General features: G+C 35.5%; 1 protein-coding gene across 3 annotated transcripts; it reads right to left on the reverse strand.

Moving 5' to 3' along the window:
• Positions 1 to 329: 329 nt before the first annotated feature.
• On the reverse strand, positions 330 to 23,857 carry LOC129788155 (protein Wnt-2). Of its 3 annotated transcripts, none has more exons than XM_055824200.1 (7): positions 16,304 to 16,675; positions 9,725 to 9,879; positions 9,592 to 9,654; positions 1,672 to 1,802; positions 1,474 to 1,608; positions 1,104 to 1,291; positions 330 to 1,025 (listed from the first exon to the last, which is right to left on the reverse strand). In XM_055824200.1, exons 1-7 carry the CDS (start codon positions 16,369 to 16,371, stop codon positions 722 to 724), a joined length of 1,044 nt encoding a protein of 347 aa, XP_055680175.1. In that variant the 5' UTR covers positions 16,372 to 16,675; the 3' UTR covers positions 330 to 721. The 3 variants fall into 3 exon arrangements, with proteins under 3 accessions (XP_055680175.1, XP_055680176.1, XP_055680174.1); XM_055824201.1 differs by lacking the exon at positions 16,304 to 16,675 and adding an exon at positions 23,153 to 23,857 and having other exon boundaries at positions 336 to 1,025; XM_055824199.1 differs by having other exon boundaries at positions 336 to 1,025; positions 1,474 to 1,802; positions 16,304 to 16,584.
• Between the last annotated feature and the right edge of the window lie 23 nt (positions 23,858 to 23,880).

Genomic DNA, 23,880 nt, shown 5'->3' on the forward strand with positions numbered 1-23,880 from the left:
AAGAATCACAAAAATGATTTTTTTGCGATTGCATTGAAGCGATTTTGAAGGAAAGATCACAATTTGGCCGAGAAAACTGCTCCAAGATCGCAATAATTACTCGCCTTCCATTCTCAAACATTGCACTAATACATCGAAGAAATTATGGGCCATATGGGCAGGGCACATCTTATGGGCAGACAAATGGCGTGGCGCATTAAAAAGACATTCCCGCAAATTGCGCGCAATTCTGAAGAACGTACAACAGGTTAGTTAATTGATATTTAATTGAATTAAATTATTGAGCTTTTATACACAATTTACAAAAAAGGCATTTTACAGCGATTTTAAATTGAGATTGAAATGAACATTATGAGTTGGGGGCCTTACTTTTAGTCAGTCTTGAGGTTTCCACACTAATTGGGACAAAAGGGCGGCATTTTTTTTTTTGTAAGAAATAATTAATTTTTCTTTATTTTTTTTTTAAATCATGAATTATTCTATTTTTTTTAATCTTTCTTTCTATCAGAATTTATTAAAAATCGGGTCAAATAATTTATCAAACATTTAATTTCAAAATAAGGTATGTGTCTTGGATGAAGAATCCCAATTAGCGTGGATTTATTTGACTTAATACTCATTGATAAAAAAAATTTTACAAAAAATACTGCATGTGATCATTGGGAATGTTTTTTTGGAGGGCAAGAGAGCTCCTTACACCGCCGAGAAGATGCACTTCCGGCTACTTGCACGTATACTCTTCGTAGTGTTCATGGCAGATGTCGCACTGTACGTGGCAGCACCACTGGAATTTGCACCTGCACTGCCAGGTGCGGTTTATTTGGTGTGTATTGTAGCCGCGGCCGCAGCACAGTAAATCACAGCCTTCGATGCCACGCGCCGTGCGGTTGCAATGGCGCCCCATGGTGCCAAGGGAGCCCAAATGGACGTCGCGTTCGCAGTAGTTTGGCGACGGCTGGAGGTAGACTAGTTCGAGACGCTTTGGATGCTGCGCCTTCTTCAAATTAACCGCCATGCGGCCTTTTCTGCAAAGGAAAATCATCGAAAATTAAGATTAATTCAAAGAAGGAATATTTCTTTACTACAAAGCTATTTTTTTTAACCTTCTATTGACCAGCACGAGTTTTCCGTGCTCGTGAATGGCCATCACAGGTCGTGAGCGGCTGTACTTCTTCATGAGAACATCACCCACAGTCTGTAGGGTGGGTAGGCTCTTCCAGCATGTCCGCATAACGCATGAGCCACTGACCCCATGGCATTTGCACTCAGTCCGTAGAAGATTCTTCACCAACTAAGAAAAGAATATTAAGCCTTTATGTAGGGGTCACAACCTCACGCTAATGGATTCAAATCGTAAAACAACCCGCAGAAGATGAATGACAAAATTAGTGGTGAGATGCTAAAATTCCATGGAGCTCCACATCATTTTCCCATTCACTTCCATATGCGAGACAATTAGATGAAAGAGCTCACCTTTCTTCCCACACGGTTGTTGTGCAGATTCATTAAGCTTCTGGCATCACCCTCAATTTCACGGGCATCGAGGAATTTCCGGGCAAACTTCATGCCAAAGCTTATATCTGCTGAACAGCCGCCCCATTTCCAATCCTTTAAATTAAGAGAGAATTCAGTCAATAAAAGATTTTTTCTTACAATAAAATTTTTTTTTACCTGGTTTTGCAGGGAGAGCGGTGCTCGATCACAGCCACACAGTGAAATGTTACCTCTTGCACATGCAGCTACAATTGCATGGACGGCACCCGCACTGGCGATGGCGTACGTAAATGCTGCCTCTTTGGATCCTGCCGACCACATACCAAAAAAATGTACTGGTAAGCTGACCAAGCTTACGGGAGCTGTGTTTCTTTCAGTGTACCAATTTTGTGAGAGCAAACTAGAACGCGAATTAATTTAAATACGCGCAAAGTCTGGAATAGTATTAAAGTCATACGCTAATAAATTTTTAGAAGGCCATATCTCGAGAACGGATCCATAGATTTTCATAAATTTTTTTTTGTTTGAAAGGTCTTGAAGTCAGCTATAACATATCGAAAAATGAAAAAAATTTATGTCGCCATTTTCGAAAAATTCGAGTTCGAAATTTTCGAAAACTTTGTTTTCGATTTTACCGCCTCTTGCCGACATTTTTCGAAGTTGTAATGTTCTAGACATTTGTAGGGTTTCACGAAACCTTTCATTTGCGCTTGAGTTGATCAAGATCGGACATGTAGAACCCGAGATATGACATGCCAACTTTGGAAGGCTTTATCTCGAGAACGGATCCATAGATTTTCTTCATTTTTGGCATGAAGCTAGATAATATGGTCAGCTACAACATATCAAAAAATGAAAAAAATTTATGTCGTCGTTTTCGAGATATTCATCGAAAACTCATCGAAAATTTTGTTTTTGATTTTTGGCCCCCTAGCGGTCACTTTTGAAACTTCGGATGTTCTAGAGAGTTGTAGGGTTTGTTGAGATCTTTCATTTGAACCCGAGTTGATCAAAATCGGTCAAGCCGTTTTCGAGTTATGGTCGATTTTCGATGAAAAATTGTGGCGGCCATATTCACTAAACGGCTAGACCGATTTTCGAAAATGAGGTATCGTTGGAAAGCTCTTGATGGCCCCTACAACATATCAAAATTTCAGCCCTCTAGCTATAATAGCGGCTGAGATATAGCGAAAACAAAATTTTGAGGTTATTCAAAATGGCGGACGCGGGGGTGGGGGGTAAAATTTGACGTCATAATCTGACGTCTTCCAGTCGACTTTTAAACTTTGCCGTTTACCGCAAGTCTCTATCTATTACCGTTCTCTTGCAATTTAGCAAAAGGTTCCGGACGGCCGGCCGGCCGGCCGGCCGGCCGGAAAAAAATTTTTTTGGCGCATACGTTTTTTGGAATGTGGGGACCATAATTCGTGCTCATCCCAAGTTTGATCCCGATCTGACGACTTTCGATTTTGCTCGGTACACAAAAGCTGTGTCTGAAAGAAACACAGCTAAAATACAACATATTAGCTAATCTCTCTGGGGCAAACAGCAGGTGAATTGCAACACTGTGTGGACAAACTTCTGCTGCTGCGAAAAAAATTGGCATTTGCAAACGAAAGTTGCAGCAAAAGTTGCAACGAGAATGGAAGAGACGAAAAATTTGAATAAATCAAAATATGAGCGCGAGGTTCTTTTGAGTTTTTGACGCTCTCAGGTTGCCGAGGCACATTGTAATTTATTGGATTTCATCTGTTGTCGAGCTAAAATATTCGCGGCGACATTTTATTTATGGAACTACCATATAAATATTGACAATTTATTGTGGACTAAAAGACTTTGCCATTCAGGTGAAAGAAGCAAACAGATCTCTTTGCATAATTTATTGGTAAATCAGGACGATTCACATACAACTTTTTGTGTCATCATATTTTTTTCTACCTCCTCTCGCATTGTCAATAAACATATTGCAAAAATGTCGCGCGGACAGTCTTTTCTTGCCATATATTGGTCTTTTTTTTTCATTCTCGGGAAGTTGCTTCATTCGCGTGGAATTCTCGCAAGAGAATATCTGAGCATAACAACCACAAATGAAATCACAAGAGATGAAAATATTATGCTTTAAATTATATTAATAGTAATGAGATGAAAAGAATTTTGGACAAGTCCGCCTTGATGGGTTGAGGTGGATAAAATATTTACGTTACCCCCTTGTAGGGGAAAAGGAATTGAAAGAAAATAAAAACGAATATTTTTAAAATAACTCGAAGCTCTTTTTTTGTCTCTTCGTCGGTTTTATCTTAAAATTCTTCATCCATTTAATTTATTTTGCAAGCTTTTTTTTTTTGCAATTTCTATCAAACGGTCAACAACGATTGAAAGTTGATTTCACGGTGATTTCCAATGTGCTTTTAAAAACAGATAAGAAATACATAACAAAGTGACACCGCGATTTTTTTCTCACGTTTCCCACATTTATCAGTTTACAATAAAATCACTAATAGAGTGGAGTAAAATTTGAATTTTAAATGCATCCCATGAGGTAAGATTTTGGGTGAGAATTCCATATATTTTGAAGCCGGAGGAAAATCCCTGCATGTGTGTGAGAATCCCCCAGAAGAAAAGACTAATAATTCCCCCCGTATTTGGGGATAGAATATTATTAAGAATAATAACGCGAGAATTAATGGATTGTCGCGCATTTATTCCTTTCTAATCGAGAATGTCGCACGGCTTAGAAGAAGATGAAAAAAAATGATGGAAAATATTTTATGTTGTGTGCAGGAGAAATAGAAACTCTTTAATCCTAAAGAACATTTTTACATAATTGCTCAGAGGGTGGGCAGTTGTGGGATTGTGGATATATTTGTTGTAAATTAGCGCCCCAGGATACCCAACCACTGATCTCTCTTTACTCTCTGCATCTTTTTTTCTACATACTAAATTGTTTGACTTCAAGGAGAATATCAATGATCTTATAAATGATTCATAATCTTCCATATCTTTGCTCATTATTGATTTCTTTCATACGCACCAAGAGCTTTTTTATCCCCTTTATTTGGGTCTTTAGGTAAGACGTGTGGAATTTCCGTTGATCAATTCTTCTCAATTCAAAATTTGTTCAACAACTTAATAATTACACTACGGAGAAGAACTCGTTTTCGTGGAAATTTCTTTAAGAAACACGCGAATTAACTTTAAGAAAAGAAAACCTCTCATTGAACAATTGAAACGCAACAAAGTTACATAAAAAGAACAAGCAAAGAAAACCATAAGAATAAAATCAATATAATGCAAAAAATAACCAAGATAAAGACCCCTTTAAACGTGAAAAGAAACAAATCAGCAATGAATGGTTCACAATGAAGAAATAAAATCAGGTGGAGGAGGATTTTTCGGCGAGAGATAATTTACTCTCTCACTTTTAATTTTTTTCCAAGCCCAACAATGGCCCCCAAAATCCCCCTTTGTGTCAAAGAAATTGATTTTGCATGCAAGAAATTTTCGCCAAAGGCGGAAAAGTATTCTCTGGCTGCACAGCAAGGGGTGGATAAGTAACCAAATTAATCATGATCACCCATATTTGTAATTTTGTATTGAAAATATTTATTTCTTCTTGCAAATCGTGTTGTAATAAATTCAAATAAATTGTTATAGTTTCAATGGAGGCGCCTGGTAAATATTATACTTATTATTTCAAGAAGCAGCAAATTTTAACTTAACTAAAGACTAAAGAAAATTAAATTGAAAGCGATCTCGGCGATCTCTTTCTAAATAAAGTAAGTGTTGCACAGAATGGACGTTTTACTACTTTTACGTAAAGTTGATTTTAGGACTTTTCCGAAGCACCGGAATTGGTTTCTATTAATTTATTCGAAACTATAATAAATCAATTTCTCACAATTTATCATTTAGGTAAATTTTCTCGTTTCCAGCACATCGGAAAAGCTACAAAATTGGAAAAATGATAAAGATGTTCTGCTAAAAAAACAACCAGGCGTCTCAAACAAACTAGCTCTCCATTAATCTTGCAGTGGAGGCGCCAAGTTAAACCAGGCGCTTCCATATTAATTTTCAATTTATTTTAAGGATTTTAAGGTTACTTCATATAATTTTTAAACGAAACTTGTACAAAAAATTGCATCTTAAGACAGTAAAATATCCTGCTAGTTGCCAACCCCTTACCTGTGTGGAACAATCGAAAGAAATTGCCTTCGATTGTTCCACTCATATTCGAGGATTTTTTTTCAACAGACACCTCTGTGAGAAGAAATATTGCAATTTGATTTAATGAGCCAAAAGACGTGAAAGATAAAAAAATTGCTCAAAAGAATTACGAAACAATAAACGGAAAGAATTTAAAGTGATCCCTACAAGAAGTTTCTTTTTCTTGTATAATTTTATTTTTGTTAAATTTCAATAACAAAACTTATTGCTTTTTAAATCCTCTTAATGGGTTTTTATAAATATGCCCAGCAGTGTATGGAGTTTTGTACGTAAAAAATAAAACTATTTGTGCGGATTTTGTGCACAAACGCAAAGAGCTCATCAATGGGGGGATTAATCGTGTGCGCGCGAAGATGCGGCAAAAATGGGTGTCTTCTATCCTGAAGGAAAATGTGCCAATTAATTCGAATGCGAAATGCCGTGAAGTTGAGCTGGAGTGTCTGTTGAGTGGTTAATTAAATGCAATTACTACCACAAAACGACATCCCACACATCTCTCTGCAATACATTTTCTCCACTAATCACCGTACCTTATTCCTTTCCTTCGTGGCCACGCCGGCGTCTGTGAGGAGGATTGCCGAAGGATTGAGAGACATTGCGGAGATTTGCGTGGTTTTTTTTTGTTTGCAAATGAGAGCACGTGAGGTATATATGTGGATGGGAGATTGTGGCTCGTGAGAAAAATCACGGCATGGAGAAATTGGAAACCTCACGCGGTGCTGTGGGTCTTGTAGATGATGGGATGTTTCAATTGAAATTGACATTCTTATGTGGCGAAGAGATTCTTCTTCATGCCCCAACAGCCATGGATTCCATCCATAAAGTATTGCGCGCGCTTTTTGACTGTGCAATTAGAGAGATGATAGAGGAGATGTTTATATGGCTTTGCCCTATGTGATTTCCTCTCTTTTTGCAAATTGCAAGATATGAATGGATGAAAAAGAATCCGCGTGTTTGTGTGGGTTTTCCTTTTGCTAATGAGACGCGCGCACACGTTCCTTAAAAAGAGAATCCGCACAGAAAGAAATAAAATAAAATGGCAAAGAGAATGGCGGAGTTGGCTGGATTAGTAGAAAGATGATATGAATTAATTGAAATGATGGCACAATTATAAATTCATTTCGCACAGAATGATTCACCTACAGGCAATATATTTTATTTTATTTTGTTACCTTTCGTGGTACATCACAATCGTAGTATTAATTACCATTTGCATAATTGCTCCTCACGAGATCATGTTTAACATCATGTTTGTGTCTCTATCGCTAATTGAATTTATAATCATCATCGCGTCTTAAAAATCCCGCACACAGCTCTTTCATCTTCTACACCAGGCCACCTTCTTCCCCATTTGAGGAGTTACACTGTACAGACAACACGATGTGGCGTTCTTGGTGTGGAAATCTGTACCTTCCACTTCTTTTTTTCTGCTGCTGTACCTACCACAACCCATTCGCACCGCCACGGCGATCACGATGATGAGGAAGCCTGAGCAAAACCTTTTACAAATGCCGAGAGTTTACATATTTTGTCAGGAGAGGTGGGAAAAAGGAGATTAATTAATTCCCCCCTTCCCACTCTGCTTTACTGCAATTGCCATTGGATAATCAACCTAATTGATTCTACGCCTGACACCCAATATAACATCCTCATTCCCTTCACCATTTCCCCATTTATCATTCTTCTTGTAAATATTTTGTGCAAAAAGAGCTTCAGTGCGATGGGAGGAAAAAGCGCCGTAGGTGGTCTCAACATTGGACATTTAGCACGTGACGTGGTAATTATTGAAGTTCCTAAATACCAGTGGTGGATTAATTAGGGTCATATCGTTTAATCAGATTTTTTTTTGTTGATAATTTGCAACATGCAAAAAATATGGCAATATCGAAAGCATTTGCATGTTCAACCGCCAACTCTTGTATTTGATTTATTTTGATTTATTGCAAACATGGCACAAATTGGGTCTTATTTAGTGAACAGAGAGAGAGAGTGGCTCGGAAATTTTAAATATTTTTACCAAGAAACTAACGAACAGTGAATGCAAGAAAAATTAATTGATCCTGATTTATTTTTCAACTTTTAATTTATTTGCTAAAAAATCTGCATTATTGGCCATTAAAGTGAGTTATGATAATTATGCATGAATTAAATAATTGCTTCAAGATGTATATGTGAGTATATGCTTATGCTGCGTCGCTTCATCATGTTGAATTCAATATAAAATTTATCATTGCAAATTAACCTATTTTTCGTGGATTTGAAATTTATATTTCTTGTAGGTGTTGTTACGTTTAATTTAATTTTAATCTTAATATTCTGTATGTTCAGTGGAGCTGATGAAGAGGTCAAGATTACCCCAATTGTCATAAAAACATTGTGAATTTATTAATTTTCCTAACGTTCATCTACTTAGATAAGAGACTCTTACAGAAAAAGAAGCATATTACATTTGTTAAGAAGAATCAATAAAGCATAACCACTTGAAGCATATGCAGCCTACATAAATGATGTGCTCTCTAACGTACAAAAAAAATTTTCGGGATTTTCATACTTTACTAAGCAAATTTCCTTCGTAAAGTTATTTAATTTAATTGTTTAAAGGGTTTAAAGCCAACAAATAAACCTTGAATACAATTCCTGATTTAATTTATAATAATTTAAAAATACTGACTAATATAAATCCTCCTGTGAGTGTTGGCAGCTATAAAATAGCATCACATCCATTTAGGAGACTATTTTTCCCATCATCCCGCCATTCTTGTCCAGGGAGATGATTGTAGATGGCAAAAAGGAAGGCCCATTGAGAACTCCAATGCGCGAGATGGAAGGGAATTATAGAAACATTTTGTTGTCTCCTTAAGTGAGCCCCAAGTATGGAAGATTGTAATCGCAATTTTCTCATTTAATTGGTCGCAACCAAGTGAATATTCGCACATACGCGAGAGTACCGTATTACGTAGCAATTGCAGTCGTTCGTTCTGTGCAAATATTTTTATTTTTGAAATGTCGCATTTTTGCTCCTCCACGCATTTTGTTGCCCCAACAGAGTCCCCGCGTGAACAAAAGGAGCACCTTCGCAATGAGGCTGCTAGTTGTGTTTGCGTTGCAAGAGAAATAATCGTTGAATAGGAAAATTTCAATTGAAAATTGCTAATCAAATTGGTTTCTCTTCTTCTTCTACTTCTCTTTCGTTCACCCATGAGACTGACAATTTCTACCTTTTGCTATTAAGCAAAGCTGTCTCTCTTTTTCCCTTTGAATTCAATTTTATTGAAAACCTTCTTCCAGCGAAAGAACTTTCATTATGCCAATGAAGAAGACGCACTCATTCGGCCAAAGATGTGTACACAGACATTATACTTTGTATTCAATTGCATGGGATTTTCAGTGGAAAAATGCAAAAATATCTTGCGCACAAGACAATGTAATGCGTTGGCATGGACGCAATAAATTTTCTAATTTTCGATAACATCGTCCATGTTAGAGTCATGAAATCAATTAGCAGGTTGCTGCCCACTTTCTTGCACTCTACCAAAGATAAAACAACGGCGCCTCGAGTGTTGTTGGCAAAAAAGAGTAAAAAAAAGAAAAGTATATTCCATTAATACTTGCAATTATTATTGCTTCTTGTGGTGAAGGCCAGCAAGAATACGCACACACCGCAGAAGGTTGCGCCCTTTTCTTCGTGATAAAATCTTCCTATACTTTTCAATAAAAAATCTTTAAATTTCTTTCCTTTTAATTTGAATTTTAAAGTAAAACGGTCCCTTAAGAAGGAATATTTTTATTCAAGTCCTATATATCTCCTGCTAATTTAAAGAAAAGCTTCTTGGAAAGCTTACAAGGACAAAAAAAAATCAATTTTTTACTTACCTACGACAATAACATGCCCAAAAACATCTTTCTTCCAGACTTGTGTGCAATTCCATCGATGTCCTGACCATGTGGAATGAATGGAAAGTTAAAATAAAAAGAAATAATGGCTCAAGGGCACAAAATGGTTCACCTTTGAACTGATGTTGACACTCTTCGGCACCTGCAACGTGCCCCATTGCCAATGCCACAACAGCGTCTGGTGATTCCGTGCAGAGAGCCCGTTGAACGTGGGAGAGACCAGGAATTCTGGCGCATAGAATCGATGTGGTGAAACTGCTGACAACCCTGGAAGGAGACAGGACAAAAAAATAAGACGCCGTGAGGACAAAAAAAAGGTGCGAGAAAGAATTAATTTTGGGGCGAGAATTTTCTTATCAATTTCTGTGAATGCGGCATGTCGAAAGACTTCAACGATAGCACAACCAACGAACCCCGCACATAATTTTATTCCTTTTTGCCCTCTCTCCGTCTTAATTGATAGAGGACATTTTTTTTGTTCATCCTTTCCAGCTGATATCTCACTTCTTGGTGCTCCACTGGGCAAGCGTTGACAGCGGGATATTTTATTGCGCTTTTTCCCTCCTAATTTGAAAGCCACATTATACGTGTTATTCACCTCATCTTGTTCCGTGGCGCGGTTATGGGATTTTAATAATGAAAAAAGGGTTGAATTTACATTCTATTCCTCTCTCTCGCGGCATCCCAGACTCCGTATAAGAATCGATATGAATGATATATGAGATGGAAAAAGGAGACGCACAAAGAGAAAGAATCTTTTTCAAACAAAATATAATTCATTGTTACGCATTCAAGTACATTTTCCCTTCACGGCGCGCGAGGAAAATGCCCAACCGGTCAGGTTTTCAACTCATCTTCATTGTCATGACAATAAATTCCGGATTTCTTGTATTAAATTATAATGTATGTTAGACATGTAAAATTAAATAGAGACATCTCCTGAAATACTATGCAAAATCATGTGGCTTCTCTCAAATGGATTGTCTCCGTTTTTGCTTGCACAAGACAATGCCCTCGTTGAAAAGAGATTTTGTAGCACACAACCCAACCCTACTTGTCTACGGTCAGAGACTCCACAGCTTCATAGCTCAGCACTGACACAATCTATTCAATATTAAATTAAATTTACACACGCGGAATTGGTTAAAAGAAGAGAAAAACTTGTGGAGGCTTCTGAATGTCCTCGAAATGCGCCCTTGACTATTTGCTTTAAAAATAAATTTACAAAGTAATTTAGATAATTTAATCTGTATCAAAAAAATTGGTGATTAGCATAGAAAATTGTGAAACTAATTTAGTTAGGGGGCTTATTCAAGTTATTTTTATTTGATAATTTATGAGAAATTCACGTAAAAATTTAAATCAACTTGTACGTTAAAATGAAATATTAAATGAAAGAAAGCGCAAAAAACGTTAAACGTTTGAATAAACGTCATAGTTAGACACGAAACGTCAAAATGTTAAATTATGAATGTCAAACGTTAGAACAGGAATGTCGAACATAAAGAAGAAATATCAAACATTAAAAAAACGTCGATAGTTTGAAATGAAACATCAAACGTTAGAAAAGAAAAGTCAAAAATTATTTAAAATATGACTTTTTCCCTGATCTTATATTCATTCCAGACAAAGGCTGATAAATTTATTTCTTCACAGTTTAGATTACAATTTTAAATATTAAAAATTCTAGAATAGAAATTCCTAATTTTTATTTCTTAACAGTCTTCTTAGAACGTCGAAGAAAATCTTAATAACTACGCTACACTGCTTTTACATTATCATTTATATTTTTAAATTATCCTTTATTAAAGTATTTTAAGATATTCTTACAGGTTTTCAAAATTCTTGTAAAACTTCTAATCTAAGCATATAAATTTAAAAGAATTTTCTTACAAACTCTATTTATTATTAATTCTACTTGGAATTGATCCACCCTCTTGGTATAAATGAACCGTTTTCTCTAGAAACAGCAGCATCTTTCGCACAACTTCCTCTCTTACCCCTTTTCACCGTAAGTTTGTGTCTCTCACGTGAAATTTAAACCAGAATGCAATGATTTGAATTTATTGCAATCTTTTTGCTCTGATTTACAGGGGGTGGGCTGCGGAGGGGGTTTCAATCTGTGTTTTTCGCTTAACTTGTGAGAGGAGAAAATCACGATGAATCCATACACCCACCTGGCCTGAATTTATGGAGCAAGTGCGTGGATCAAATTTCACTGTATGGTGGACAGGTGAGTGAATGAATGGCAATAGGAAGGAGAAGCTTGAGAAATGACTCAATTATGCCAAACTTTATTGATCACCACACTCCACCGAGTCAATGGAATTCTTTTTTTTTATTGCGCGCCTCTGTGTGGATTTTGTCGTGGTGCAAAAGAGATTACAATTCAGGGATATGAGAGAGAGAAATAAATGGACGATGGTGACACTGGCAAATCTCAGTAAATAATCTGTGCCCATGAGTCCATTGAGATGTTGTGTATTTTGTGATTCATTAAGTGGGGTACGCGTAAGAAGAGAGGGATTATGGTAATTCAAGCCGTTAAAGGTCTCCGCGACGCGTAAGGGGGCGAATCTCAGTACATGAAGAAGAAGCTGAAAAGTATATAACTTCTTGTGTCTCCCCAAATTGCTGTTTGCTGCCATTTCTGGCTGCTTGCTGCTAAAATTCCCTCCTGTGTGAGCGCTTCTTTATTTCTCACACCTCACCATGATCGTGTGAATAAGGTGGATCTGATAAATTGAGAGGTGCTTGTGGTGTGTGCAACCATCTCAATCTACATACCGCATTTTTGCTTTTTGGTCAATGAAGATATTTTCCATCCGCACCGCATATATTTGCCCAATCTTCTCGCACATTATACCTTTTAAATTAAGGAGGTCCCTGTCAAAATATAACGATGATCTTTAATGAAAATTGCACCCGTCGTGAAGCAGAGAAAAAATAAACGGTAGAGACCTATTAAGGTGTCTTGTTAAAATTTGACTAAATGACCGTCGAACTTCATTGAAATTCACATGATCTTCTCAACAACAACAAAAAATTTCATCTCGTTCGGAGTTCATTTAAAATCAAAATGCTTTATTTTTCGTGATTTTTTTTCTCTCCACCACACTGGCCTCATTTAGCCGTGCTTTTTCTCTCTTTCACGAAAAAAATCAGTGTTGATAAGATAAAGAAGAGCAGGAAAGAATTTATTATAATAATTAATCTATAAGGTGATTGCGAGTAAAAATAAACGTGACTAAAATGCTAAATAAAGTATTTTTCCATCTCCCTTCCACACCATCATTCACCTTTCATCGGGAATTTTTCATGATGATTTGCTTTAAAAATTGACGATGATGGGAAAAATTCCAAAAGATAATTTAGAAAATTATCAAATGATTATTTTTTGGGTCAATTTATCTTTTTTTTTTTAAGATTCTTTGTTGCTTTCTTTGCCATAATTTAAAATTGAAAGTTATTGGGTCCTTGATTTGGGAGCTCTGTGGAGTAAGGTTTTGAAATTATCGCCATTGAGATAATAAAGAATTTACTCTATAAATTAAAATTTTAATTAGATTCAATTTTGATTAGAAGAAAAGAAATTTAGATAAGAATATAATTAGTTAATAAATAAATAAAATTCCCAAAGAGAAGTTTAAATTGTTCAATTTTTAATTTAATTAGGAAAAATGGGAAAAATCAATTCGATATAAGCAAAAGTTTCACATATTTTCGTGCATACTTTACCCCTTTTATTAATCTCTAAAACGACGAATCAACCACAGATAAATGAATGGTAATGTCTTTCCAACAAGCAATGATTAAACACAAACCTTTTCTCAGCTATTTCCACCTCAAAGCCCATCAAATTGCAATTCAGAGTTAGTTTATTGAAGAAAAAGCGTCTTCCCTCCATGCTTTTTCATAAATCTATGATTATGTGAATGCAATTAGATGGTAAATGTGCTCCAAATCGCAACATTGAACTATATATGTCTTGTGCGCATTGATTGAAGGAAAAGGCCGCGCGCATCCAATAGAAGACAACGGAGGGAGAGAAAAAGATATGAGAAGAAAATGAGGGAGTTTCTTGTGTTCACTAAATTACACCTTTATCGCTCCACTAATAGTAATTATAGAGACACGGAGCGATGCTGTAGAAAATGTGCTGATTGCAAATGTTACATAAATCATTAAAAGTGCACACATATAGAGAAAACAACAAAAAGGGGGCGCACGGGGAACTCGCGCGCAAGATGCGAAGAATAATTCATTGTAGGAGTTGTATAGATATTGGTTTATATGTAATGCCGCAGAATAATAGCAAAATGCAAGATGATGATGTTGCGCGAAGGGTGAAGATGAAAAAATGAGGAAGGTGAAGAGTGAAATGATTTCCCATTTTGCCGTTGATAAATAGGCACGAGCAACAAAGGGGGAGTGGGAGATGAAATTATAAATCTATTGCTTTAAGAAATTGCCCATCAATTTATTGATGTAGCCTCTATATGTGATTTTGTACCTCCCTCCCGTAACACATGGAGAGATTTTCTTTTCATCCCAAATTGATGATTTAATGGGCATATGAAGACAACAACAACAACAATAAAAAATTGATCAGTGTGAGCGTTCAAAAATTTCATTGAGATTTCTTTGTTTAATTCAGTTAAAACTTCCTTATGAAGGTACAAGGAGGATTCGGAAAAAATTATTTTCTTCCAATTTTCATATTTTTATGGGCAGATCACCCCACAGTTGGAAAATCCTTCAATTGCTTCGAGTTTCTCTTTATATTAAAAGCAATTTTTTGAATGCAATTTTAAGAATGTAATAAAGAAAAATTTTAAAAATTAAACATTTTAATTAAAAAATCTCCTTTAATTTCTTTCTAATTAATCAAACATTAAAGCTCAATTTCCTCGTGCGAATTTCACTTAACTTATTCTCAAAACCATTCACCATGTCATGGGTAATTTAATCTACAACCAATTAGCATGCTAACTTTCAATGGTTTATAGCTCCTCAGTCACTTTTAATCCCTTCCAATATTGGCAAAAGACAGAATCGCGCGGGAAAATTTGCAGAAAGCAGCAGCAACTTTGTATATTAAAATTCTGCAATGTGATATTTTGTCATCTCTGCGTATCAAAGTACAAGAGACTTTAACCAGCAATATATTCAACACACCCAGAATCGCGTGATTTCTGTTTGTTTTCATTACAATTTTTACTATAAAAATTAAAATGGAAAACCTAATGCGGTTTTGAGATAATTCTTCCCATAAGAAGTCACATATGTACAACATTTGGGATCTCACGTGTGTGTCTCAGGTGTACGATTTAACAATCAATTAATGCAGCACACACACGGTATACACGGGACAAGGAGGTGAATGTTGCCACGATGTTTTACAATGTGATCTCTCAGCGTGAAAAATCACAAAACATGTGTTTTAAATAATTTTTGTGACTTTATCATCAAGAACCATCATTTTGCTTGTGCTATGATGTATTCTCGTGTGGATTTTCTTTATCTTCCCCAGCTAATCTCCATACCTATATACTCACTCCACCACAGTTCTCAGTCAAGCAGCTAAACCTTTTTTTTTGTCTAAACACAAGTTCAAGCATGACACGATTTTTATGTGAGGAAAATTTGTTGTAATTTCTGCGGAATCTCTTGCAAAATTTCATCAGTTGTGTTTATTTGCCACAAAAAAAATATGAAGGGTGTTTCATGTTAAATGCAATAAATTGTATAAATGATGTTGAAATAAATCTTATTTAGAATTTAAGGTATTTTCGGCATTACTGAGAGAGATGAGATCTCTATTATTCTTTTGCACCCAAAAAAGGGGCCAAGAATCTCCAATCAAAGTTAGGGAAAAGCGGAAAAGTGTTCTCATTCCACGTTTTTTTCCCTATAAATTTTAATTTAAAGAGAAAACTAAAAAAAATTTTATAAAGAAGATTTTGCAAACGAAAACTTTTTGTATTTTATAAACTTAATAAAGCAAATGGAAATTTGTGCATTTACATTGAGACACCCGTTGCCCTTTTGTGAGACAATAGACAATCTTCCTTTACCAAATGGTCAATTTCATGATTAATACCTACAATATGTAATAGGTATGTATTTATTAATGAATGATAACATCTCTTCAGCAGTGATTGCATCTTCGTACTCGCAATGGGATGTTGTGATTAATATTTAGTTATTGGAAAACCTCTCACAGAGAGCTTTGGTGGAAGACGAAGGATTGATGAGATGGACAACTGATGAGTGTTGACTAATGCCAAACACCATATGGAGGAGGATTAAAATGACAAGGTGTTGAGCACAGCGACTGTATATATTGCTCTTCTTGGTATATTATCTGCGATTTTTCATAGCACCATGATGTAAGCATCCAACCACGGTGTATACCTTTCAATGGTGTCCGCGCACAGAGAGATCGTCAGACACTGATTATCCCATGACTTTTCTTGTATTAATTGCTCATTCAACCATTAACTTCTTCGCTCCTCTCTCTCTCTCTCAATCGACACCGAAGGATTTCTCAGATTTCACTCGCTTTGCTATATACAATATTGTTTTGCCACCGAACATTCACAGAATGGATAGGTTTTTTTTCTTCTTCTTCTTCTTGTTAATTAGATAGAGAAAAACGTATTGGAGCTCTTTTTTTTCTTGCATTTACCTTATTCCCAAAAAGTAAAACATGAGCAGGAGAAAAATGAATGATTTGCACATTGTTCTTCGACACATTTCTCGCTGCTTAAGTTAAGTCATGTTTTCACACTTAAAATCCACTGAACCACACCTGGGATTTCCTCCACAATCTCTTGGAGATTTTCACAAAGAAGTTATTTGACTCATTTTCCATCGGTTGACACTGCAGCTGCCACTTCACTTATTTTATAAAGTTTCTTAATTAAAATTTCACAAATTGTTGAAAAATTCTCTGAATAATTTGATTTGTTTTAATATTTTAGTTTTGCTTAATTAATCTGTCTTTGCTCTGTCTTGCCATTGGGCTGCATATTCAAGGTATTTTGATAGTTCACTGGACCTGATGAAAATTAATCCTTGTAATCAAATTGCTTATTCTTTATTTATTAATTCTTGTAAATTTATTTTTGAAGTTATTTTACTACTAATTTTTCTTTGTTTACTTTGAGCGTATGAGAATGACAAAGAAAAGAAAAATCAAATAAATTCTGTTGAGGTAAGACAAATTCCAGGACTTCTTCGCGAAATTTGAGAAATTCAGACTGAGAACTGATATTCCTAGAAAATTTTGAAGTTAGAATTCGCAAAAAATTCAATAGTTTTCTGAATTTATCTGGGTTAACAAAGCCTGCAACATTTAATAGATGGCAAAATTAAATTATTCGCAAGAGCTAAACCTTCAATAGTTCACACTTATTAACCCCTTGTGACTCATTTTCCCTCACTTTCTTACAAAAATTCTCAAAAGCCGTGTGGTTGGCAACGGCTTAATTAATTTTATGCTTATCTCTCTCACTTCTCACAGCCAGAGATTCACTTTATTGAAAAAAGATGAAAAAAAAGCGTTCTCATCAATGAATCTCTGCATCGTTTATGAATGTGCTTAAATTAGCATTTTCAATCGTCTTTCAATCGATCTCTTCTCAGTTTCACAAATTCTGTGCTATTCTATGGGCAGATTTTTTTTTAAAACACGATCCGTTTATTTTTTTAACTGCCAGGAATCATCATTTAAAAAAAAGTGGATGATGAGGCACATTGGAGTGCAGAAGAAGAAAAATTAATTTGTGATTAATTGCCAATCGTGGGATTCTCATTATTTTTGGTTTAATCTCTTTTTTTTTTAATGTGAGGTGCTGACTGCGCGATGATCAATTTCTTGACTTCTTTGGCATTCAACACTGTGTGGTCCCACAACCATTCGAATGTACTGACCCCGCAGGAGAGATCTTGGAAGTCACACTTCCATCATCAATTTGCAATGGTCTACTGAATCGCTGGAACTTCTCTGGATGGAACGCGTGCAGTGAAAGAGTTGAATTTGTTTTGTTTTTTTCACAACATTCTCTGCGCGACAGCTTTGGACAATTTTTTCACAATACGAAGAAAAAAAAAGAATATTTTGCATTCAACAAACTGTTTCGGACCACCAACTATCCGGAAATACACTCTCGCAATGAAAAGAATCGCGCAGTTACGCGGGGGGGAAGGCGAGAGAGAGAGAGATAAACAGGAAAAAAATTTAATGGGATTTTGGAATTAACAATTTGTCCACAAGCATAAATTTTCATGTTAATATGCTCTTTTTTTGAGTTTCGTTTTTTATTTAATCTCACCACCCAATTGGTTCACAAATTTTCTTGTCTCACGATCTTCACAACATGCGGTTCTATATTCTAATTAGCAGAAATTATGGGTGAGGTGTGTGAAAATATCCCGCACAGAATTGTGTCACTAATTTTTTATATCTTCCTGTTTTATTTTATTTTTAGCTTTTGTGATTTTTTTCCCATTCACAATTTGCACGGGAGATTTCGGCACAACATTCTCTCCAGAGAAGATTGAGAATACTTTAACAATCACTTTTCATGTGATTTTCCCGCAAATGATTTTTTATTTGCAACGTCTCCGGGGATTTTTTTGTTGTTCACAAATTGAGAGCAATTGAAGCGCGCAACCGTTTGCACAGGTCGGTGGATGGATGGGAACTGAAAAGAGGCAAATACACGGAGTCTTGGAAATATCAATTTTTTACCTTTGGTGGAGAACGCGCGCGCGGCTGACAAACCAACCCATGAGAGCTTCGGAGCTAGCGCGGGGCAACAAATGGAAAAATATACAACCAACCAAAAGAGATTTTTCACAGCACGCATCCACAGTGGTGGGATTTATTTTAGATGCTGCACGAAATTGTGATGAAAATAACAATTAATTAATTGAGAATTTTCTTAATTAATTTAATATGGACGACAGTGAAGAGCTTGTTTTATGTTTTGGTCTTTAAAAATAAGATTTGTGAATTGAATTTTCAAAAAGTTCTTTTTTTTTTCAAATTAGAAGAGAACAAGAAACCGAAAAGGTAGGAAAATGTGGAGGAAAATAGATTTCCAAGTGAACTTCTATGAGAGATTTTTAGTATATTGATGGAGTAGATGGAGACGCCATGTAAAACCAGGCGTCTCCATCGAATTTCTCTTTCATTCACTAAATTCTTCTTCCTTGAATTTCAATGGATTAACGTGAAACATAGAAACATTGAAACATTCGCTCTTTTATCACGATGTTTATTATTGTAGGTGAATGCTTTCAGAGGACTTTTCTCAGTCAGAACGTCTTCATTGGCCTCATTTGTGTAAATTAGATGCATTTGTAACTTGAAAAAAAAAAACAATTAAATTTATAAAAAATGGAAAAAATAAAATGTTTCAATTTTTGAGTCTACGTAAGACCGGCGCATAAATTAAATCGTCATTTAAGGAAATATAATTTGAATACAGTTCATCAGGTAAAGGCGGTAAAGGACCAAAAAAATAATAGAAAATCGAAAAACTTACTATTTTCTACTCTAAAATAAATAAGAAAAACGACATTTATTCAAAGAAAAGCGATGAATGACGTCATCATTGTGGTTTTTTACTTTATCAAATGCATGAAACATTCACGCGAATGCTTCGTCGTTGAAATTCAGAAAGGTGTGAAAATCTTTCTGATTTTTTAACGCAAGTGGAGGCGCCTGATAGAATATATAATTATTTCTAAATTAAGCATAAAAATTCAGAAAAATTTCTTTTCTGCTATTAAAAATATTAAAAGTATAAAATCAATCTATTAGTTGGTGTTCCACTTCGTGGCCAACACCATTTCGATTATTATAAGTTCTAAAATTAATCTAAAATAAATATTTTTTAATGTGATTTATCTTCTTGTCCCTAATTTTCTGCCCATTACTGTATTTCTGCGAGAAATCTTTGGAGCTATGTATTTGTGAATAAGTGTGTGCCCCAGAGAGACAAAAATGGGGGGAAATTGCGACAGTTTGGGGATAAAATTGCGCGCGAATCGCTACACAAACGTAGAGGTAGGTACGTCTCAAAGATTGTTGGTTTTTTAATGAATTTCTTTTTCTCTTTGCCAATTTCATTCAATCCATCTGACCCCGCAACCAATCCAGCCAATTATTTTGCTCTATACAAGAAGAAAAACTTCTCAAATTCCCGCGTGAAAGAAATAAAATGTTTTTTAGGGTGGTTTTCAATTCAATTCTCCTCTCGATAAATGAATGAATGTTTTGCAACTTCCGGGGCGGAGTTTCTTTATGCAGTTTTTTCTTATTCTGTGCCAGAGAAATAGAGGCGAAATTGTTCAGCAAAAGCGAAATTAGCTGAAAATTGGCATTTCTAAAAATACTTTGATTTTTTTTATCATGGAAATAAATACAAAAAATACAATATTTGGCATAGGAGAGTGTGTTAATTTTTTGGCACATTTTTTTTCTCAAATCTGCGTCTTTTTGTCTCTCACGTAGATGGTTTATTTGCTTAAAAGAAGACACATTAAAAAAAATGAAAAGAAAATGAAGCAAAAGCATTTATTTACCGACAATTTACACATACAACGTGGACGACAAATAGTTTCGCCCGGAGGACGTGTGAGGTTTGGAAGAATGAGAAGGGAAGACGTATACGGAATAAATTGTTTAAAGATTGTTAACAAATCACATCTCAATTCCCACATTGTGAGATATTGTGGCTCATGTCTTGGAGATTTTTTTGTGTGCCCCAGAGTGCAATTTGAGAGGTAAATGATGGAAAATTGATCAATAAGTAATTTACAATGTAATATGGAGGAAGATTCGTCTCGAGGGGGTATATTCACACACACACAATTGATATTACAGAGAACTACAAAATCAGCACACAATTGACGTGCCACACTCTTCATTTGGAGCCCCCATTCGTTGGGTAAAGATCATCTCATCCACCTCGAGGCTCTACCATGTCTACCACAGCTCTTTGTTTTTGCTCAAAAGACCAACATATTGGCCAATATTTGCTTTTAGGAAATTCTCTAAGGCCATTTTGATTGTTCTCTCTTTGACTGTTGCTCTATTGGAATTTATTCAAGTAGTTTCATTGCTGATTGTTTACTCTGCGCAGACTTCTTGTGAGAAAATTGTAATCAGAAAGTATTTCGTATTTAATCTTATTCAATTCGTGAGATTTTGATGAATTTTTGCTACATAAAATCATTAAGAGAAATATTTTATTTTATTCTACTGAGAATTTTCTACACGTGATCATTTCAATTGATCGTCTAATTTTCTACATAAAATAGGCAAATAGTTGCCCCCGAGAGCTTGAGTTGTAGAAGTAAAAATAGATGATCATTGAGGAGTTTACCACGCCCACCTAATTAAAAATTCACTCACTACTCCCAAGACGCCGTTGGTGTGATCGTTTTTTCTTACCAATGAATGGTGCTTTTGTGGGAGAGTGCGGGCATATCGCACACACGAAGATTGCCACCAATCGACTTGACGATCACCAAGTTCATCAAGTTTGGCCATTGAGATGTGGGAAATGTGCGCAAAGATCGCGTGGAAATGCACACTGCACGCGGTGGGGCAGCAGAGGAAAGCCCCATCTCCCACCAACTTTGCCATAATCACCATTTCCGCAATCATGCGCGTGCTCATGATCATTTTTCTGTCTCTCTTCCAAATGCAGAGACAGAAAAATTGCATCTTTCAGTGCGATTTTTTATAGTAAAAATTTATTACAGCATGACTCATCTGTTATAGAGAAAGATTCTCTGTGATTTATTTCTTGGTAGTGTTCGAAGGTGATTTTGTAATGGTGAATCATGGTTTTGGGATTTAATCCATCCGCAAAAACTAGTTTAAATGTTTTTGGAGGAAATTAGTCAAATAATATACTCAGAAGAGGTGAATAAACGACATTCAGAAAGAAAACTATTGAGTTCTTTTAGTGATTCTTCATGGAAAGTTCTTGAAAAACTTTCAGGTTCACCTTGAAAAACTAAGGGTTAAAGGTTGATTGATATATAAAAGGTTGTTAGTTAAAGTCAGTTAATGGAAGATTTTTTTAAATTTATTTTTGATCTGTGAAAAAATATTTTAAACCAGAAAAAATCTTTAGAACACGTTAAACCAGAAAAATTCCAAAGAAAATTTTATCAAAGTAAAATTCTTTAAAATATGTATGTTGAACAAGAAAAATTTCTTAAAACATGAAGAACCAGAAAAATTCCTTAAAACATGAGGAATAAGAAAAAATCTTTAAAATACCTTAAGGAGGTCTCTCTTGGGAAAGCTGTTAGAATTTACACATTTTTAATATTTTCATTTTTCTTGTGGTTTTTCTGAAACTCGGTTTTCCAATGTTGGTTACATTTAAAAACTTATTATTGAAGAGTAAGTTAATCACTTTCCGCCATTTTAGGTGCGACGCCATCTTGTGATTTTCAGACTTTTCCACAGAACTGCCCTAAAACACAAAGGTAGGTTTTTCTCAGGATCTACTGGACGGATTTTGATGGGGTAAAAAGCAAATAAAAGAGGAAATACCAATGCAGATTTTGATGTAGCGGAATTTTGAATTTCCGTTCTGGGGCTGAGAAAATTGAAAAAACGTCAAAAATATCTGGAAAAGTCACATTTTTCCACTTTTCTCAGCACCAGAGTGGAAATTCAAAATTCTAGTACATCAAAATTTGCACTGGTATTTCCTCTTTCATTTGCTTTTGACCCCATCAAAATCCATCCAGTAGATCCTGAGAAAAACCTACCTTTGTGTTTTAGGGCAGTTCTGTGGAAAAGTCGGAAAATCACAAGATGGCGTCGTACCTAAAATGGCGGAAGGTGATTTTTATTACTCTTCAATAATTAGGCTACAAATGTAACCAACATTGGAAAACTATGTTTAAGACAAACCCCTAGAAAAATAAAAACATTAAAAGTATGTCAATTCCAACAGTTTGCCCAAGAGATCCCCCTTAAATCGCTTAAATCAGAAAAAAAACCCTAAAATACGTTAAACCAGAAAAATTCCTTAGAATACGTTAAACCATAAAATCCTTCTTATCCCTAAAGATATTGCAAAAGAAGTTCTTGTTTTTCTAAAAATGTCCAGGAGGGTTAACTTTTTCAATACCCAGTAATTTATTGAATTTATTACATGATGCATAGAATAAAAAGAATATTATACGCGGGTCTTAACGTGTTAATTATACCTTAAATATCCCAAAAATTAAAGAGTATAAAAGATTTGATTTTTTCAATTCTTTAGCCACATTTAAGCTTTTCTCCCCACTAATTTAATGCAATATAAACGATATAAACAAATTAATTAAAATAATTTTGAAAATTTCTCCAAATGGCAGCTTTTCATTGCCATCAACCTACATTCAATTGGAAGCCGATTGATTTCTTAAGCAGCCACGAGCCTCAAGTCGGGTGCGCAGGAAATTTGAGAAGTTTTGTTAGTTTATTAAGAATTGATATTGGAAAATAACTTACATGAATATGATTAATGATGAGTGGATTATCATCTTAATTACGCTTGAAGGCAGCCTGTGCGTCTGTCTGAATCAAATTCCAATTCGTCATCAATTTGTTGTTCCTCTCTCGCCGTCTATTTGCACTTCAATCGAGATTTAATCAGCTCTCTGGAAGAAGCCAGCGAGATGATTTTTTTTTCTTTCTGGGACTCTCTCATTTGTTGGTTTTTTCTTAATAAATGATCTGGAAGCATAATAATATTTTTTTCGGGTGGGACTGTCGGTGAGTTTTCGATGCCTCCGGACAAATTAGTTCTTCTGCCTGAGATGAGGTTCTATCGCGAGAGTGGCTATTAAGTCTGCGTCTTGGTCCTATTAAAAATTGATGATTTAGGGCAATAAATTCACATGTCCCTCTCCACCCGTGGCTCCCAAAATCTATTGCTTCGCCTTTATTCTTTTGCTGCTTCTTGAGATTCTTTCTTTTTTCTTCTTCTCTTTTGAACCACTAAAAATTCCTTTCTTCTCTCTCTTTGATTAAAGCTTCCTCGCACAGCGATATAAAATGATTTTTTGCTTCATCTCTCTGAATGCAATTTTGAGCCGCAGAGAATATCGTCGCGATGCACGATCTCACATCAAACTGACGCACATTGCGGGGCCTTCCCGTGAGCTACATCTCATAATCTTTTCCATCTCGTAGCGATAAAAAAAAGTGCTCCTCTATGTTGACTTATGCAAAGAAGA

Source organism: Lutzomyia longipalpis, chromosome 1, assembly GCF_024334085.1.
Source record: "Lutzomyia longipalpis isolate SR_M1_2022 chromosome 1, ASM2433408v1".
Classification (NCBI taxonomy): Eukaryota; Metazoa; Arthropoda; class Insecta; order Diptera; family Psychodidae; genus Lutzomyia; species Lutzomyia longipalpis.

What these genes read in the sequence shown, in the direction of transcription:
- LOC129788155 (XM_055824199.1), bottom strand. Translation starts at nt 16,371, where the DNA reads ATGTGTCGAAGAACAATGTGCAAATCATTCATTTTTCTCCTGCTCATG. An exon ending in TTTTACTTTTTGGGAATAAG is followed by an intron (nt 9,880 to 16,303) that starts GTAAATGCAAGA and finishes GTCTCCTTCCAG; the next exon opens with GGTTGTCAGCAGTTTCACCA. An exon ending in ACAACCGTGTGGGAAGAAAG is followed by an intron (nt 1,292 to 1,473) that starts GTGAGCTCTTTC and finishes TTCTTTTCTTAG; the next exon opens with TTGGTGAAGAATCTTCTACG.